The sequence below is a fragment of the Lucilia cuprina genome, chromosome 3, assembly GCF_022045245.1.
Source record: "Lucilia cuprina isolate Lc7/37 chromosome 3, ASM2204524v1, whole genome shotgun sequence".
NCBI classification, from domain to species: Eukaryota; Metazoa; Arthropoda; class Insecta; order Diptera; family Calliphoridae; genus Lucilia; species Lucilia cuprina.
In genome coordinates, this window is record NC_060951.1 from 67,272,416 (window position 1) to 67,293,619 (window position 21,204).

A 21,204-nucleotide genomic window follows, 5' to 3' on the forward strand; every position below is an offset into this window, starting at 1 on the left:
TACAGACAATTTATTTCCACAAATTAAAAGGAGCATAGGAGGATTTTACATTCTGTGAGGTATGTAAAATGGTTAAGTGATAGTTAATTTATGTATATGCTTACTATGTATATTAAAAAAATTAAAAATATATTTCTTAAAATGTTAATAAATTGTGTTTTATTATAAATTGGCATAGCCGTCAGATTTGACGGATAAATTCATCAAGTGTGATTGGTCAACTGTGATGGATATATCCATAAAGAATGATTAGTCAATCGTGACTAACATTTCCATCATCCTTGATTGGTAAAAAGCAAAGGAGTGAGCAGCTCAAATATATGTTTTAAAATCGGTAGAATTCATAAGTGCAAGGGAGATGCAAGATCACATGTACACAAAAGTTTCCATCAAATTTTTCATATTGCCCTTAAGAACTTGATAGAAACTTTGTTCTACGCAGTGACCGATATTTCCTTCACTAGTGTCAGTCAAATGACCGGTCAAATGACTGTCACTGTTCTTGTAGGGATACTTTATTTTATGTTCCTAGTTTCAGTATTATAGAATATTCAAAAAGTACCTTTTGAAAAACGAAAAAGTACCAAAAAGTGTTTCTAGCCAATAACAACAAACTAGTGCTGCTCTCGCTCTGCCGCTCTGCCTTGTTTTTATAAACAGTGTACAATAACAAAATTTTCCGTATGATTATGTATTTTGTTTTTTGCAATTTCTGTTTTTAATGACATTTTCAGAGGTTGTCTCGGATTTTTGCTCATATCTCCGTTATTTATGGATCTAATTTGCTGATTTCAAATAGCGATCTTCCCGAAAGCATGTCTAACAGAATAATTGAAGATTCAGATTTCGCCGATATCTAGGGTTCTCTAAAAATTGATTTTAACAAACATACAGACAGACGGAGATGGATTAGTCGACTCCGCTTTCTACAAGGATCCAGAATATATATACTTTATAGGGTCGGAAAGTTATATTATAGAAATTACAAACGGAATGACAATCTTATATATACCCTTCTCACGAAGGTGAAGTTTATGAAAAATTTAAGTTTAGATAATTAAATTTTAAAGAACGCAATGAATTTATTTGAATGCAATATTTTTGAATAATAATAATACATAGGTATGTAGATATGTTGATAACAATGGACATTTTAATAAAGACTTAAAACTTAAAAAGGTTTTTGAAGCCCAGTCAAGTGGTAAGCAAAGTTTGCAAAATTCTGCATACAATTTATTTTTATTAGTGAAAAACCTAAAAATTTTAAATATTTTGGAATATGGCAATTATGAGCAGACGGTTATTTATGATTAATACATCATTTGACGCGAATTTAAAATCCCTTTCAAACGATAACTCATATTGGATATTTTGTTTCAAAACAAAAAAAATTAAAAAATAACTAATTCCAAAATACCTTTTTTAATTTGGTCCAGCTCACGAACAGTCATCGCTAGACTTAAAATATTTTGTGAATCATCATAAAAATAATCAAGGAAAATTTTTAGAGCGGTGAAAAAAATACGTTTTTGCTTGGCAGTGATGAAGAAGTGAAGTGAATCGATCATGATGTGATAAAAAGTATTGTGAATGTGAATTTACTTACGAAAAATTATGCGTGAAATGCTTGAATATGCGTGATTTCTTTTAAATTTATATAAATGTGCAATTGCAATTATGAAGATTGATTCGAAAGAGGTGTGTGTGCTTTTTCTTACGGTTTTCTGTGATTTTTTTTTTTAGAAATTTTAGTTTTCACTTGATAATACCTTTTTTGTTAATAATAATTTTTCAGCAAATCTATAACCAATAATGTTTTTGCAAACATTTTTAATTGTTTTTTTTTATTTTTGAATTTTAGATATTTTAATTTTTCTAAAATTTCTCCGATATGCTATAAATGCGTTTAACGCTCACACATTGGCGGCGCAGTCGTTCACATTCAATTTCTCGAAAATCGGCATGCGATGATGAACACGAACCCACTGTGAACGTACGATCTTCGTTGATATCGTGATCAGAGTTGTACGGACAAGAATCGAGGGATGCTTCACCTTGTGTAGAAGATGCTTCAGAGTCGTCCTCTTCTCCGGAAGAGGAAGCTTCGTGAGATGACAATGTTGTCTGTGAGTTGTGACGAGAGAGAATGTTGGGATCGTCGTTGTTATTGTATTGATTTTTCAAATGGGCCCTCTTCAAATCGTGAGTATGTATAGTACTTGCTGCGGGCTCAGTGCTGATGGGAGTTGGCGAATCAAATGAGTTTAGTTGGTGTTGTAACAGAGGTTGTGTTGTTATAACACCCGCAGGGTTCCCCAAAATACTAGGAGTTTCCGGAAAAATGCGATTATCAGAACCAGATGTCGAAAATTTCGACAGTAACGATTTAGACGAATTCTTGTTTTTCAACTGTTGTTGTTGCAAATAGTAATAGTCTCTAGGCAATGACGAGGTATTATTTAATTGTTGAGCTTCGAATATACTAAGATTAGCAGGCCTAAATCCACTTTCACCACCAACGCCTCCGGTTCCACCAGAATTCAACGCGGGTGTACTTACGGAATAGTTTTCAGAATCAGTTTGAACTTGAACTTTCAAATCACTTATAACACTTGCCGTCGAAGCGGTTGGTGTTGAGGCAGTTGATAGATTAAATCCAGCAGCAGCTAGTTGAGCACTCAGAAGTGGAGTTAAGTTTGCCAAAAATTGTTCTTCTTGCTGTTTTTGTCGTTGTTCGTCCAATTGTCGACGGTATGCTTCTATTTGATCACTGGCAGAGGGAGTTGCACTATGTATGCATCCCTGAAAGAAATCCAATGCTTCGTACAGTATAAAACATAGACCCAGGACAAGAAATGTCTCCATCATAACAAACTGAGAGCCATTTGGCCCTTGACAAATCCACTGAGCACTAAATTGATTGAATTAAAATTGTTTTTTTTTTCTCCTTTAACTTATTATACTTATTAAATATTTTTATTATTATGATCTAGTATAAATTTAAAAATTTTGAATTATGCGTGTAATACAAAAGTATACTGGTGCCAAAAGATATAAAAATATATCAAATAAGTATTTGCAAGTATTTTCAAAAGCAAATTGTGCGAAAGTTTGCCCTGGCAGTAAAAAAATCTTTATTTAAATTAATTTTAAGACAAAATAATAACAATCGTTACATGCTGGTTTATTTTTTTCCAATTTCATTAATTTCATTAAACTTAAAAAAAATAAAAGAGAGAAAACAAATAAATACAATATTATACAATTTCTATAATTTTGATTTGCTAATAATAATTTATATGTACATTTGTAGCTATGTAGGTACATTAATAACATTCTATTTTCACCGTTTTATTTCAAATATTTATATATATTTATACAACTATACTTAGTTGTGTTCAAAATAATAGGAGTGAAAATTTGAAAAATTTTGAATATAAATTTTTTAGTGAAAGATTTACATTTTTAATTAAATATTTTTATAATTTATTTATTTAACTTGTTCTCTAATTTTTATAACCGTTATTTTGAATGTTGAAGAAATTTATATAAAAAATATATATTTTTTTAAATTTATATACAAAATCCTATTATACAACTTCCTTGAAACTTGGTTAGAGCTTAATATTTTTGGTTTATTGGGCTTCCAATGTATTTTCTGAATTCATTTAGATTTAAAAATATAATTTGTTGTAGTATTTATGCATTAAAAATTCATCCATTTATGAAACCACCTCTAAATGTGTTACTTGCAGAGACAATAATTGTTATCATTTTTATTTAAAAAAATTTAAATTAAAAATTTAATTTTGTTTGTATTTCATTTCTCTGAAAATACAAATTGCTTTTGATTTGTATTTTTTATATTTTTCGTAAAAATTACTGAGAATTTTTTCAAACAAAAATCAATAATAAAAAACACAAATAATTTTTAAACCATAAGGCACAAATAAAAATCAGACAATGATTTTTATTTTTTGAAATTAGTTATAAAACTCATTATGCGATATTTACCTTTAAAAGACAGTAAAAATTATCGGGTTTAAACAGAGATTAATAGAAAATTGATAAAATTTCTTTACCATTGATATAATTGAACAAATTTGCAGAAATTTGATTCGAAAATTGGAAAATTAAAACTCCCTAGGTGATTTTTATTCTTAGTTTAGAAAAATAAAAATCATTGATTGATTTCTATTTTTTGTTTGAATAAATAAAAATCACTAAGTGAATATTATTAAAAAATCATAAATAATTTTTTATTGAAATAAATAGAATAAAAATCAAAAATAATTTTTATTTTAAATTTTTATTATAAAAATCAAGAAAAAAAGTTTATTGAAGAAATCATTTAAAAAAGGTTCTGGAAATATTTTGGTACATTCAAAACATTTCTATGAAGATTCTTTCATACTGATTTTTTTAAGCAAAAATTTCATAGATAATAATTATTTTCTGTCTCTGGTTACTTGGCAAATTTAATGCGTTTCACTATGTGCTTTATGGTTTGAAATTATTTTTTTTTTAAAAGATTTGTTTAAAAATTAATCTGAACGAACTAAATATTGATCAAGAAGTTTAATTACTACGATTTGGCTTAGTTTCACTAGTTTGGGGCGCCCTAATAGGATTAATTAAAAAAAATGATAAGCGCTTATGGTAAGCTGTTATAATTTTTGAATGAAATGTTTGTTTTTTATAAGAGATTTTTAAATATTTGACTTTCTAAAGTATTCAAAATGTCTTTTAATGAGATAACCATGAGAATTTTCATGTTTTGTTCGCGATATTTTTATAATTTTCTAGATATTTGAACAGATTTCATTTTCGTCAATTCCGACGTTTTCTTTCATAATTTTAAAAGAAATAATTGTGAACTGACCTCATAATCATCTAAATATAAGAGTTTTATATCATATTTTAAATATTTACTACAAATAAAGGAAATTAATCTAACTTAGGTAAGATAATATACGGTACTCCTATTTTTTTGAACAATCGTAATCGGATATGGATTTCGAAAAAGTTAATACCAAAAAAAACTAATGAAGCTATTTACAAAATGATATTAGTTTTGCATTTTAAACCCTTTACAAATAAATATCGTGAAAAAATATTTGATTTCTTTAAATCTTTCCTTTTAAAATTAAGCTGCACAATTATTTTTCTGTCTCACTCATATTTTTTGAACACAGCTGTATGTACGTATATAGTACACATACATATATAAATATGTACATATTTCCATATAATTACAAAACAACGCATTCTCATATACTTATGTACTTTAGAGTGTCCCGAGGAACAGCGTTTTTACGAATTAAAGGGCAAAGTTAAAAACAATTAAAAAAAAATTATTGTGCTTATGATGGAGAACACGATATTTTTTAACAAATCCTCGCGTTATTGTTGTCTTATTACGAATCTCATGAAGGAATACATCTCTCTCGTTTTTTCCCGCAATAAGCTTGAAATTACGAAATTTTTAAGACCAATTTCGAAAAGATTGCTAACATTTTTTTAACATACTGTACTAAAATCAATATTTTCAATCGTTGGTAGTGAACTGAGGACCTTTTCAAACAATATTTATATTTTTGTCGTATTTAGTACATTAATATGTATTGTTTGAGAGGTATTCCTACATTATACTAAATTTCTACACGAAAATTTGATTAATAAACCGTTTATAAAATAATTACTTATTTGTGAATAAGGTCTTAAATATATTAATCTTTTGAGCTTATTATTCTATCCGAAACAAAGCTTCCAGCGGCATGACGAATAAGTAAAATATATAAATAAATTGTAAACTAGTAATCTGCCAACCAACAATTGTCTTTTTATATAAATAATTTACTTAGAGCGACACTACGAATGAATGGCAATTATATGAGTCTGCAATCTTATACATAACTTATAATACATATTTATTGCAAATCATTAATTCGCAATCAAGAACGTTTTTATGGAAATGAAAAATGATTAGTCTCCCTTCATTGACATAACGTTGTTAAATTAGGCATCATTAATATCTTCAAAACAAATACATACAAACAAACAAACAAATTTATTCAGTTTGATTACAATTTAAACTTATAGCCACAGACAATAAGGTCGTCATTCGATTCTAATATGTCGATTAACCAAAAGAATATTCGAATATATATAACTATACATTTTGTACATTTTATGAATATTTCCCCGTTTATAACTGAAATTTTTAATTTTTCATTAAAGCATTCTTTCATGTTTTAGACAGATTTTGTTAATATATTTGCAACATTATTGGTCATATTGCTTAGCATAGAACGTTTAAACATTATCTACTTGTAGTTTTTTCTATACATTTAAACATCACTATTCTACGAAATTTGTTTAAAGTAATAAACATTTGTAATTTTGCACACAATCACCATATAACAGTATAGGTATGTATCTCATGTGTGCAGCAGAAGGCTTGAATGACTTAAAAAAATATTTCATGTCGTTGAAGCCTTCTGTTATTTTTAACTGTCATGAAGTGTCTTGCTTTTATTAACATTATAAAGTGAAGTTAAATTCAAGGATATGTTCTTTCCAAAAATATGTAGTTTAGATATTTTTGGAATATATGTATATCAAAAAAATCGACATTTAGTAGGAAATAAAAGTAATCACAGATTTTTATCCTCTAGATAGTTTTTATAATTTATTTATAATTGTTTATATTTTTTCGAGTGGCTCGAGCGGGTATTTGGAGAATTGGGGTACAGTCAGAGTGGAAGTGGCCCATGACTAGTTCTTCCCAAAAATATATAGTTTATTTTTACGATATTTTGAAAAAAAAAAACATAAAAATGAATTAAACTAATTTGAAAAAGAATTTTACATGTGGAACGTATTTGATAAATGTGTTGTGGGACGTATTTTATTTTAACATTATGATGTGTAAACCTTTTGTTGAGCTTTACAGTGTCTTCGCATCAGTGTTGCCATAACGGCATTAAAAGTGCAATTCTAGCACTTTTTTCTCGTCGGCTGCACTTATTTTTTAGAAAAAAGTGCTAAATGCTAGAACTTTAAAGTTTAATTTGTCTAGAGAACTGCAAAAATTTTAAAACTGTTTTGTGAAATTTTAAGAAATTCTCACAAAAATTGTTTTTGCATATGTTGACTGTAATTTATAATTTACACTGTATTAAGATGTGAATTATTTTAAATATTATTGTGAAATAATTGTGAAAAAATTTTGAAAAAATAAACTGTTTTGTTAAAAAATTTGGTGTCACTACAATGAAGTGACTACATTAAAATTTAAAATATACAATAAAATAGAAATGTATAAACACAGGTAAAAGTTCGGGAATGCCGAATAACATCACGTTTTACCAAGATTTGCTCATTTATGCTTAAATTTTATTATTGTGTATAGGTTTTATTTTCGGAATACGATATTAATACTTTGGATCGTGGACCGAGCTCTAAGAAGGATGTTTTAAAACAAATGTATCTAATACTAATATGTTTTAATAATTTATTAGGAATAAATTTATTTTCTGAAAGAGGTAAACCTGATTATGAAGAATTACATAGCTGTACATGATTTTAAGCAAGTTATTATGGACGCTTGGATTCTTATGGAATTTGATATAGGCATTTAAGATCCTATAAAACTTATTAAGGTCATATTTAATTTTGCATCATCCTTCAGGAGTGCTGTTAAATTTGGAGAAAATGAGTACCGATTTTGGGGTGCTTGTGCTACTTTTGCGAACCTATCAATCAACTCAGAAAAAAAGATTCATATAACTTGTTCTCTTTGTTCTTACCAAATTTTTGAAATTTATTTTTGTTTTTTTTTTAATTTCGAAAATATTATTGATAATATATTCCAGAATTACAAACTTGCGTATTTGAATATAACCCTCATAATACATTTGTTACATCAACATTTATATTGTTTCCTAAAAGCTCTTTGAAGTATGAGTAATAAACCTGACATCTATTCACCAAGATTTAGGATTATTTCAACTGAATTTTCAATATTTTTGCGATAAGAATACATCTACTAAATTTTTTCTTCCAAACCCTTTTAGTGTTTTTTAATGAATAATTAAAAGATGGACATCCTAGATTATTTAAATACTTTTTTTGGTCTTAGACGTCCTAAACAAAGAAAACCATATAGGTTTTATATCCTAAACAAAATCGTTGTTACCTAGTGTTATTAGTTATTTTATATATATGTGTATACATATGTATGTATATGCTTATTCTTAGGGGCATTAAAAAATTTTCGAACATGTTTTGTACCTTACCCTTTCCGAATTTGATAAAACTTGTTACACACACTCTTTGTATCAATACGAATTTTAAAGTTCAATAAAATTTCTAAATTCATTACAGTTTAGATTTAATTAATTTTTTAAGATTTTTTTCAACAAGTATTAAATTTGACATCATATATTTTCAAAAATATTTATCATTTTAGTTCCTTATTAAACCTATGTCATGCAGTTTGAAAATATTTTATTTAAAATATTTCTGTTTTAAGGTATGAATCATGACATCAAACAACGTCTTAGTCAAGGATATCTCAAAAAAGACACCATATTTTTTCTTTATTCCTTCACATAAGATTGCTTATAGTGTTTTCAATAAAATATACAAATTTCAGAATGGGACAATGAGGGAATCTCAAGTAAATCAATTTTTAATAAAATAATCCAATTTTTAAATATCTTGAATATTATGAAACTACAATACATAGGCTTTAATTGGGAACTTAAACAATTAAAATCGGATAAACAGTTTAGTAAATACACGATGTTACATATAATGCTTGTTGAAAAAAAAATCCAAAAAAAAATATGAACTTTAAACATTGATAAAATCTGGACCGTAACGAATTTAAAAATTTTGGAGAACTTTAAATAGTCTTTTGCATTTTTCATATAAAACATCTCGTTGAATTATGTGAGTAATTTTACTAAAAGACGATTTTCTTGAGATTTCCCCATTTTTTAAGTTTAAAGTTTCAGAGTTACTCGATACGTTTTGTATTGTAAAAGTTTGCACTTTCAAATGTGTTTACTAATTGTACGACGCTTGTCTATTTATACGTGGTTCCTGCTCTAAACAATCTTTTTGCATGTTTTTTTATTTTCATTGGAATAATTGTTGCCTCTGTTGTTCAAGTATTATTTATTTTATTGTTTACAATTATCAGCACCAAAAAAGGCATTTCTATTGGTATTTTTGATATTTGGAAACATTTCAAAATGTTCTTCGTAGTTACTGAGAAATATTAAAAAATACTTAATACATAACTACATATAGACTAAATTTTAGACTTCATTGGTGCAGAAATTCTTTAGATGGTCTTTTTGATATTTGATACTTGCAAAAAGTCAAAACACAAATATACACACACGTAGCTGATATCATCATAAGGTGGTATAATTTGTAATTAATTTAAATACTTCACTAAACAATTTGTAAATTTTTTTAAGACTTTACTAAACAATTTTCTTCAAATTTTACTGTATCAGTATGTATACATATTATATACATCTAAGTATACATATGTATGCATGTGTGTATGTATGGCAATTCTTTATCAAATTATTCAGTCTACAGATTTATTATTCCATTTAACATGTCTTTGGTTTGACACCTTGACATAACTTTTTCATTCCTTATTTTCTGTCAAATTAAATTTAAACAACAACTACGACATCGACAAGGAAACTGACTCCTTCTAGCATTTTATCTTATTTGTTACAAGAGCTACAACGAATGAAAAGTAAATTGGAATTAAAAACAAGTAGTAGAACATGAAGAGCAAGTAATATCTACCACAAAAACCAAAATCAAATTTACCCAAAACTTAAGCATGAACTTTAATTTCTTATGTTTTGAATCATGTTGTTGCTGCTGTTGTTGTTTTTGTATTCATACTATTTTTTTTTTTTTTTTTGTAAATTATTCTGCCAAGTCATGAAATTTTTTTTGAAATGAAATGAGAAATTTTAAATTTTTAAATAAGTAGGCTTACGAAATATTTAACAAAAAAGTACTAGAACGACATTAATCAAATCTTAGTGATATTGAGTTCTTATTTCAGTTACAGTTAACAAACAATTGGCCAAACGTTCCACATAATAATCAGCACGATAAGACTGCTGCCACGCCCATTTTTTACAAGTATAAATTGAACAAAAATTTAATTTTTGGTCACAAACTCTTGCAGTCAATTTTGAAATTTGTAAATATTTTAGAAAGACAATTTTATACAGATTGCTATTTATTTATAAGAAAATGCAAAATTTAAATATTTGTAGTACAGTTTCTGCAAAAAGTTAATAAAACCGATTTCCTATTTTAACACATTTAACACAAATAAAGCTATGACACCTGATTGGCTTAAGTAATTGTTTTTTAAAAGCCGTAATTGTGGGCTAATACATGGTGCCAAGGCTAAAATTTATGTATACCCCTAACATGAGTTTACACTTAATTTAAAAAAAAAAAACATATTAATATCGAATTTTTTGGAATATCTCTGAAGATCGCAGATCGCCAATTTTCATATATATGTTACTATGCAGAATAATTTCGAAGTATTAAATTAATAAAGAAATATCTGAAATATTTTCAAGAAAATTATTTTATTTTTAATAGTAGCAACTTTGAGCATACATACATACATACATACATACATACATACATACATACATACATACATACATACATACATATATACATACATATATACATACATACATACATACATACATACATACATACATACATACATACATACATATATACATATATACATACATATATACATACATACATACATACATACATACATACATACATACATACATACATACATACATACATATATCAATTTTAAGTTTATGGTTCATTATTGCAATTGTTGCTATTATGACTGTGATATTCATGCTGTGAAGGTCACTGCGACAAAAAATTTAACAATGACATACATATATATGTAAGTACACATATGTATGTGTAATATACATATGTGTTCTTACACTTTCATGCCATTAAATTCCGTGCCAATGAGCTAATGCTATGTTGCACATCAACAACAACACAAATTGCACAACCACAATAGCAATAACATCACAAACGCATTGAATAAATGGAGGATGGCATACACACGTTCAGGAATTTTGAAAACAATATATATAAAATAATTAAATAATGTAACGGTTAAAATTATTTATTTTCTTCACTAAATAGTAAATGAATTTACGTCATACAATTGTAATGCAGTGAAACTATTACATACATACAGACACACATTGTTGCAATGAACGCTTATAATATGCATTATGCTTATACCATTCTGCTCACAAAGGGAGTAACATTTTTAACAGGCTGAACTCATTTCATCATGTCATGGTCGTTCTCGTATTTAACAAAGGACTGCAGATAGTTTTTAATAGAGAGAGAGAGAGGAAAATAGAAGACAAACACTCGTAATCTTCTTCGTGCTTTCTGCAGCATATCTTTAGGCATAAAAATGACACAATTTGTTGACTTTTTTCATTTGTGTTTTCTTTGTGTATTAAGAAAATATACATATTAACTTAAATGTTGCCACAAAAATTACACAATGAAAAAAGTATAAAAATAACAATAAAAAATAACCTAGAATTGGATTTGTATTTTTCTACTGTAATATGTTAACCTGCTTTTATTTCCATTTCCATTTTCGTTTTTTCTTCATTTGTGGTTTAGTGTTATACTGGCCTGCTTAAGGATATAAATTTGTTTGGATGGATTCTATTGCGTTCTTAGCATTTTTAATTGGTTGAAAATAACATTTAAATTAATTGGATAACATAAATTCCCTAAAAATTATAAAATTTTTAAGTCATTAGTTTTCTCTCCCCAATAGCATTTTTGAATTTTTTACTAATTTGAATTACTTTAGTTTTTAGATATTCCAATACCAAATATATTACAAAACGCATTAATCGTTAAATTAAACCAGTTTTGTAGAAAAATGTTTCTTTGCTGATTAGAATCATATAGACTGATTATTTACATTTATAGCATTATATTTTTTGCTGGCAATAAAGAAACACAAACTAAAATGGCCTTTATTGTTAGACGGGACTGAAATCAGGGTAATGTGTCTTGTGTCAGGTTGACGATTAATGGTTGCCTGGCATTCTGTAGATCGTTTTTATGATTTGGGAATGGAACTGATGTAAATTACAGAAATTACGGAAATGTCTGCTTTGCCCAACGGGAGGCTAGTATTGATTTAGTATACCTTTTACTTCACAGAATGCAGGTGGTTTAAGCCCACCTCTCAACTGGTGGTGAGGGATTCTGATTTGTTTAGGTGCTGTTGGGAAGCAATATTGGAGAATAAAAAATATTAATGTTTGATATAACTATAATATTGCTTTATTTAATTAGTAACTCAAATTTATGTTTTCGATAAATTTGAAATATATGGAGAGGTTAAAAATAATTAATTTATATTTAAAATTGTAGTAAAATGTTAAATTTTCTAAACTAAACATTACATTTTAATTTAAAACTTGCTTATTTTTTATCTAAACTTTACTATATTAATTGTTAAAAATAACATCTAGAATATTTATTTATTTATTTTGAAATTGAGTGTATTTTAGAAACTACTTTATTCTCTACCAATATTATCTGTATTTCTCTAAAACAGTAAAACGTTGTAACCCTTTTATCATACTTTTACCATTTATAATAACGTAGCAGATTTATACTGTATGCAAAATTCTTGTATCTGTAAGTAAATTGATTTATACTGTTCAATATTGACACATATTTTTCTAATTTCCAATACTTTCTGTGAAAGATATTCCAGAATTTCATGTGAAAGAAGAAAACAAATCTACATATACTTATGACTTAATGTTCATTGCTTTTTCAATTTTCTGACAACTTAACAATATCTGGAAGTTATCAGAAAAAGAAAATATAACATACTAAAATAAGCATACAAAAACATATAAATAAATACATATGTATATTTAAATGTGTATGTGCGGAAAATGTAAAGATTTTATTCAATAAGCAACTTCAGAAAAGAACAAAGTCAGAGCATCAAGATGGTGTTTGTGGTAAAATATAGTGTATACATACTAGGGATGACAAACAGGACAGGCTTTTACAAATCCTGGGATTTGGGATTTTGAAAATTACAGTCCAAAGATTCTGGGATATTTTGACACCCTGAAATTTTTTTATTTTGAATTTTCAAGTGGGCGAGCAGCCACGCCCACATTAAGAAAATATAAAATTTGTATATTTGAGATAATATTACAGTTAGAGTCCTCAAATTTTGTCAGAGACACTTTAGTATCAATATGATTATTCAGGATAAAAAGTGGGCGGACTATCGTTAGGAGGCGTGGCACCTCCCATATAAATTAAATACAATAATTCGTTTACCTTGGAAACTATTACAGTTACAATCTTAAAATTATGCACGAATAACTCTAACATCCATGTTAATATTTTGGGTAATAAATTGGCGGACTACTCATGAGGGGAGCGGCACCTCCCATATAAATTAAATACAAAAATTCCTTTATTTTGGAAACTATTACAGTTAGAATCTTAAATTTTTGCACGAATAACTTTAACATCCATGTAAACATTTTGGGAAATAAATTGGCGGACTACCCATGAGGGGAGCGGCACCTACCATATTAATTTAATACATATATGAATTAAATACAAAATTTTGTATACCATTAAAACTGTTACATAATTCCAATTTTTCATGGATAGATATAAATTGGCGATATAACTTGGCATCTGTCATATGTAATATATTGTTAATCTGGAAAACTATTGTGGTTAAAATTTTCAAAATCTTTAAGTGGGTAGAACAAAAAATATTGTATATCGCAACGCATAAGAATATGAATTATTTTTTAAGAAAAAAGTATATATTAAATTTTAGAAAGTAAGAAATAAATAGATCATTAGGCTATTATTTTAAAATTTAAATGAAATATATTATCATCAAAATAAATTATAATAAAAAAATAAATAAGTTTTTTAGTTATTATGTATTTATTTTGGTTGGGGTATCGAAGCACACCGGGTATAAGCTAGTTATATTATATATGAAAATCTCCAATCTTCTTCTTTTATAAAAACTCATATTGTTCCATACGAACTAAAACTTATAACAGAACCTAATTCTTTTATTCGAACATCAATTTAGAACATTTTCTATGAAAAATATTTGGAATTTTACATAAATTTTAGTATTTATAGTATTTACTAATTTACGTTTACTGGTACTACTCAGATTTGTAGTAAATTTTGAAATGAAAAATCTTCTTGTATTGAAAAAAAGTTTGTATTCGACTACCAAAATGTAAATATTGTAATGTATTGATACCAAATTTTTTTGGGAGGTCTTCTTGTCTCAATTTTTGTGCAAATTTGCAGCTCAAATAGAATGTGTCTTCCAAGTCGTGTTTTCAACTTGCAGAAACAGAATGGGTATACTTTTTGGGTCTATTGCCAACATTTTGATGTGTTAACAACGAAATGAATATTTCAATTTATATGTGATATGTGTATGGAATCATATGGAAAGTACTCCCATTATGTCTAGGAATACACTCTTAATGTACTAAAAAAAGTACCAAAAATACAGTTCTCTCCCTTTTACACCCAAAAAGGACTGAATTAAAAAAATACGAAACACGTTTCTCGTAATTTTAAAAAATGTGTCCAAAATATTTACAAAAGTTTTTTATGTTTATTAGTTAAAAAGTTATAAACGTACCAAAATCACCTTTGTTGCACATTTTCACCTCTTAAAAGGACGAATTTCGAAAAAGTACCAGATACCCATCTGTTCCATTTAAACTTCTTTTTAAAGTTCCCTTGGATTCAAACACAAACGTACGTTAACCATCCTTGGGGTTTATGTGTTTTTTCTATTATATTTATCTCAACCATTTTATTTACTTTATTTTTCAATTTATTTCTAATTTTCATTAAATCTCTTCCAGGTGGATGTGCTACAGAAGTTGCATTTTGATGGATTTCTATATCATATTTTTTTCAAATCTTCAAACACCCTCAAAAATATCATTTTATTAATTCTTTAACATTTCTATTAAATCAGTAGATTTCTCCAAATTATATATTCTCTTAACTTATTCCAATTTTACACATACATCCCTATTTAAAATTGGTTTGTAACAGATTTAACAATTAAAAATATATCATCAGATGTAGTACCGTTTGAAAAACAATTAATCCTTATTTCACTCAAAGAACAATTCTTATTCTTATTGGAAATATATTTCCATCAGAACCTGTGTCTAATGTAAATTAAATTTTATAATTTTCAACCATTAGGTCATGATACCAAACATCTTTAATCTTGTTTGAGTTAATACTCAGTCAACGCAAAATCACAATTAGAATTAGAACTATCACTTGATTTACAGTATTTACAGTATTAACACTAGATTGTTTTCTTTTAAAATTGCGAATAAAATTTTGAATTTGACCAATTTTCTGCCAAATTCCTGTGATTTTGGACAGTTTCCAAAAAGGCTTAATTGGCTCACTGACAGTGCCATATAGCCGAAAAAAATATTAAAAATTAACATTTTGTTTATGTTTCACGCAAATACTTTATTTATTTAAACTCTCATACAAATATACTTAAATTGATATACATATTATATATCTCAATAAATTTTACTGAAAATGTTTTTTTTTTTTCGTTCTTCGAAATTCAATCTATGTATTGTCAACTGAAATACAAAACCTCAACTTTTTGATTCACTAGATCATACACACAAAATTGTATGCTTATACGCCAAAAACCAACGATTTTATAAAAAAATCAAAAAAAGATTTAGTTATAACTCGAAACATATATTCTACTCTTAACTGTTGTTTTTATAAATCGGTCTGTAAACTATTGATTACAATCATTGATTATTACGATTAGACAAAATATCAATTTCCACCGGAGATTGATGCTTTTGTTACGATCACTTTTAGAGTTTGCTGCCTTTGATTCATTTTTATTAAAAAATTCAAATTTTTCTGCAAAAATTAAAATTCCGAAACAATAGAATTTGTTTGTATTTTTAACATTTTAATATATTTCTCTACATTTTAAACAAAAAATTAAAAGAGTACAAAATATGAGCTCTTTTGAAACAAACAAACCTTAATTTTGACTTGAATCAAACATGCATGAATTATTCACATCATAGTTGTACCGATGTGAATAATATTTAAAAAAATTAAAAATGCTCAAGATATACATGTTTTTCTTATTTTTTTGAAAAACTACAAAAGCGGAGGTTGCTGCTTTGGATTCTACACGCCTGATATACAAATTGCGAGACACACACGAGCAGATATTTGCAATAAAACGAGAAGGCAAACACATGTTACTAAAAGGAGCAAAAAACATAAAAAATAAAAAACATCAAAATATTTGCATAATATTAAATACTTTATATAGGCTTATCGTACCTATCAATTATTATAAATGTTTTATCACGTACATTAAATCTAGAAAACATAACAAAATATAATAATGATAATTATAATAAAGCATATAAGCATCAGCGGTAAATTAGATAAATAATAAATGCAATTTTTAAATATATTATGTATTTTGTAGAATATAGATATTTTATGCTTTCTGAGTCACATATTTACACATTACAATAAAAGTTGCATTGCAAATCAAGTCCAAACAAACAATTATTAAAATTCAAATTACTGTATATTTATATGTATCTTAATTATTTGTATATATTGATTTGCTCTCCCTATAATATGTTTTTGGATTATTTTTTTTAAACCTCTATCTGAAAACAGAAGAATACATATATTTTTTACATTCCAAATAAAATTTAGTATTTTTGCCAAACTTTATGTTGTAAATTTCACATAGAGTAGTCTTTTATAATTAAAACTACACATGTGACCATTTAAAGCCATTTCCATAAGTTAGATTTTGTAATTTTGAAAGTCTTCAACACGCCGTATAAATAATTTTGAAATAATTTTGCAATTGAGTTGAGTTATTTTGTACATTAAAGTGAGACGTGACAAGTTTTTTTTTTTTTTTTTTTTTTGATTTTGGTTTTCGAAAATATTACCATTTTAATGTAAATAGCACAAGAAGTATTTTAATTTTTAATGATGGGAAATAATATTAATGAAAAAATACATTAAGCGTAATTATTCAAACAATATGTAAAAATGCATAATTGTACTTAAATATTTGATCAGCAATTGTAATTAATTTTAATTGTAAATAATTAATAAATAACAATTAATTGTTGCAAATGATGTTGGTTATTTTTTATTAATAGAACAATAATTTAGACCATTAACAAAGTTAGAATTTTATTATTGTTTTGTGCCAATGAAATCCAAAAGTTAATTTACATGAGCTTCTTTTACTTTTTTCAAATTTTATTTAGGGCAGTTAAATGTGTTTTTTTCTGATAAAGTTGTTAAATAATGATGAGTATGTATATATTTACAAAAAATATGAATATATTAACCCCCTTATTCAAAAAAAAATATTTTATAAAAGGTTTATAAAACAAAATTTCCATACAAAATCTATTTTACAAACCGTTTAAAAAATAAAAATTTTGTTTGTGAATTAGGGGGTAAATATATAGATATGTATGTATAAAGTTATTATGTTACATTTAAATAAACAGACTTAAGGCAATTATTCGCAAATTTAGTTTTGAAACAATTTTGAAAAGCTTGCAAACTTAATTTGATTAATAAGAATTACAAAAATAGAAAACTTAATAACGTTCTTACAAATTAGTTTTAATTTGTTTATCCTTTGAGTAAATCCATCAATATAAAGTAAAAATTTCAATCACACGCACACAAATTGTCGTTAACTTGAATATTTTTATAAAATTTAATAAAAAAAAACTATTTAGTCGTTTTAATACATTTCGTTGTTTGAGAACTTCTGTATGGATTTTTTCTTATTAAATTTTGCTATTTTTCACTTTTTTGTATTTTTGCTCTTATTTATAACGCGTTGTTTTATTCAAATATTAGTTGTAAAAACACTTTATTTTATTGTTGTTATTAAATATATTTTTTATTTGTCGTTGTGTTGCTGTTGTTGTTATTGTTATTAAATATATATATAGAGTTTAATGGGAGAGGTGATATATTTATATTTTATTGGCACTATAGCTTTAACTATTTGATTTCTTAATTTGTTGTTTTCCAAAACAACAAATAAATATGTATTTACATATACATAAATGCAAAAACTGATTTTCAAATAATTTGTACATATAGACACATTTATATAGATGTGTGAAGTATAAGTATGAAGATAAATCCTCAATTTAACCACTTATGCGATAAAAACTTTACATGTATAACTTTTTTGAACATATGTATGCATTAATGAATGTAGTAGTAATACATTTATTTAATTTTTTAGTTGTTTTAATTATTTATATATTTGCTGCAGGGGATAGAGAACTTTTTAATTTTGCTTTTATTATCTTCTTATTTTCCACAATCACTTGTATTGGTTTTAACTTCCCTTTGCGATTTCTTACCGAATTGCGACCATTTAACGCCCGTATACAAAAACAGACTAAGCTTAGTAGAGATGTTATCCCTTGCAAGAAAAGCCATCTAAATTTAGCTTTTTTAACTTATCATCTCTTAAATATTTAGATAAATATCCTTGTGAAATTTAAAAGCATCCATGCATTTAAGAGAAAATCATTAACAAGCTATGGATGGACCAGTGATGGCATACATTCAAATAAAGTTTTAGGTTTTAAATTTTGGGCTCTCTGAACGTTATTACTTTACTTCAGATAAAAAAATACATCTCTTTTTTGGTCTCTCTCTCTCTCTCTCTCTCTATGAACACTTTTTCACCACAGCCCTCATTTGTGGATTATTTATATTTTTATTGGAAATAGAAAACAGAAAAGCTTTAATTGAGACCCCATGATAATGTTAAAAATATTTCTCTCATCTGCAAATAGGATAATAAATACAGTGACATGCGCATTTGAAATGTTTACATTATAGCGGTAATAAAAACATGCTCTGCTAGATGAGAAAAAAGTACCTTTTCGCGCTAAAAATATTTGAAATTCCGATTACAGAAATAAAAATAACGAACATTTACTTTATTTGTATTAAATCATCAAAACTTCTGTTGCCTACATTGTATATTTTTATGTATGTTTGTATGTATGTATGTATGTATGTATGTATGTATGTATGTATGTATGTATGTATGTAGATATACTTCAATTACCGATACTATTATGAGTGTCACCTACATACATACATACATATATACACATTTACGTATGTATTATAAATTTCCAGGATGTCCACCCACATAGAAAAATAAGTGTTCACATTACAATTACAAAATTAACCATTAAACAAATATGTTTTATTTGTGCAGCAACAGTTTAAGAGAACATTTTCTCTTACTTGACACTATTATTTTTGTAAATATTAGTAAGTTATACTCCTTTTATTCTAAAAATAGATGTATATATGAACGTATGTATACATATATGATTGTACATTTTTTTAACAAAAATGTCGAAAATATAAACAAATGTACATTTAATTGAACAGTTTGCGATATTACGTAGACTATTGTTATTAATAGGTTTAGGGATGGATATCCAGCGGAAAATCACGATTTCCGAAAATCACAATCTATGAAAATTGTGAATTTTTCAGTAAGCTTTAAAATTTTGAATTTAAAATTTAAAGTTTATACTCTACCAAGTAACGAATGCACATTTAAAAATGTATGTACAGCGTAAAAAAAAATTGTTTTACGAAGTAAAAGGTAAAGCAGGATTTCCTAATTTTCTTATATACTACTAGCATACCCTGGGTGCTTCGCTACCCTAAGTTAAATTAAATACTTTTATAGAAAATTTAAATTGATTAAACATTTGTTTTAATGTTCAATATCACGTGATTAAATTCGCATTCTATAAGTTTCATTCATTTAGCTTCCACATTATAGAAAATTTCGGAAGTACTATTTGAAAATAAGTACTATAAAATACCTTTAATAGATTATAATTTAATCAAAAATTGTATGTTTCTGTGTTCAATATTATATACAATTCAAAAAATATAATTTTAATGAATGAAAAAGTCCCTTTCAGTAGATTCTTCACCATCATCGCACAGCCCAAACGGCTGAACCTAGAATCATGACATTTTGACAGTAGATGTGTTTTTCGTTATGTAGATCCACTAAGGAGGGATTTTTGGAAATTTGTACATTTACGGTAAAAAGGGGAAAAGCGGGTAAAATAGGTTTTCTTAATTATATTACACAATACTAGTGATACAATAAAAATTTTAAATGCACCTGTATCTACTTTTAAAATGAGCAGATAGGTATCTGGTACTTTTTTGAAATTTGTACTTTTAAGGGGTTAAAATGTGCAACAAAGGGGATTTTGGTACTTTTTTTGTCCCTTTATAACTTTTGAACTAATTAACATAATACAATTTTTATAAATATTTCGGTAACATCTCCCAAAATTATGAGACACCTGATTCGAACTTTTTTAAAATTCAGTCCTTTTTGAGTGTATAAGAGAGAAAACTGTATTTATGGTACTTTTTTAGCACATTAAGAAAACTTTTTCGGATTATTGAACTATTCCTATTAAATTAAGGACTCCAAAAAAATTGCTTTAATTCAAAAAAATTTCAGTGCAAAGTGGTGATGCTATTGAAGTGGTGATGTTATTTTTTAAAAGTACTTCGTTTTATTTTTGCTGATGTATGTATGCATGTATGTATGTATGTATGTATGTATGTATGTATGTATGTATGTATACTAGCTGCCATATCCAGTGTGCTCTTCTACCCTAAATGATTGCAGCTCTAACAGTTTACGAGTTATACTATTTTTTGTATTTACTTCAAAGAGGAGATGCCATTCCAAATATTGAACGTTTTCCAAACTTTAATTTATATTTTAATAAAACCTAATAGAAATTCAATTTTCTCTCAAATGCTCAAATTTTGTTTGCAAATTTTGAAGATTTTGGCTTCAATAATTTCACAGATAAACAAAACGATAACTATTTTTTTCTTTTATATTCAAATGTAAGATTTTCT

At 26.5% G+C, this 21,204-nt stretch overlaps 2 protein-coding genes across 9 annotated transcripts in view; both read right to left on the reverse strand.

The window, feature by feature from the left end:
* Positions 1-21,204, reverse strand: part of LOC124418705 (neurobeachin-like) — a 112,856-nt gene that overhangs the window by 31,999 nt on the left and 59,653 nt on the right. The gene's annotated exons all lie outside the window — the stretch shown is intronic.
* Positions 1,145-20,017, reverse strand: LOC111678908. 2 transcript variants are annotated; one of them, XM_046945843.1, is made up of 2 exons: positions 17,863-20,017; positions 1,145-2,911 (listed from the first exon to the last, which is right to left on the reverse strand). In XM_046945843.1, exon 2 carries the CDS (start codon positions 2,866-2,868, stop codon positions 1,876-1,878), a length of 993 nt encoding a protein of 330 aa, XP_046801799.1. In that variant the 5' UTR covers positions 2,869-2,911; positions 17,863-20,017; the 3' UTR covers positions 1,145-1,875. The 2 variants fall into 2 exon arrangements, with proteins under 2 accessions (XP_046801799.1, XP_046801798.1); XM_046945842.1 differs by having other exon boundaries at positions 1,145-2,989.

Excerpts from the sequence above, each read along its gene's own strand:
- LOC111678908 (XM_046945843.1), bottom strand. The coding sequence starts at position 2,868 with ATGATGGAGACATTTCTTGTCCTGGGTCTATGTTTTATACTGTACGAA.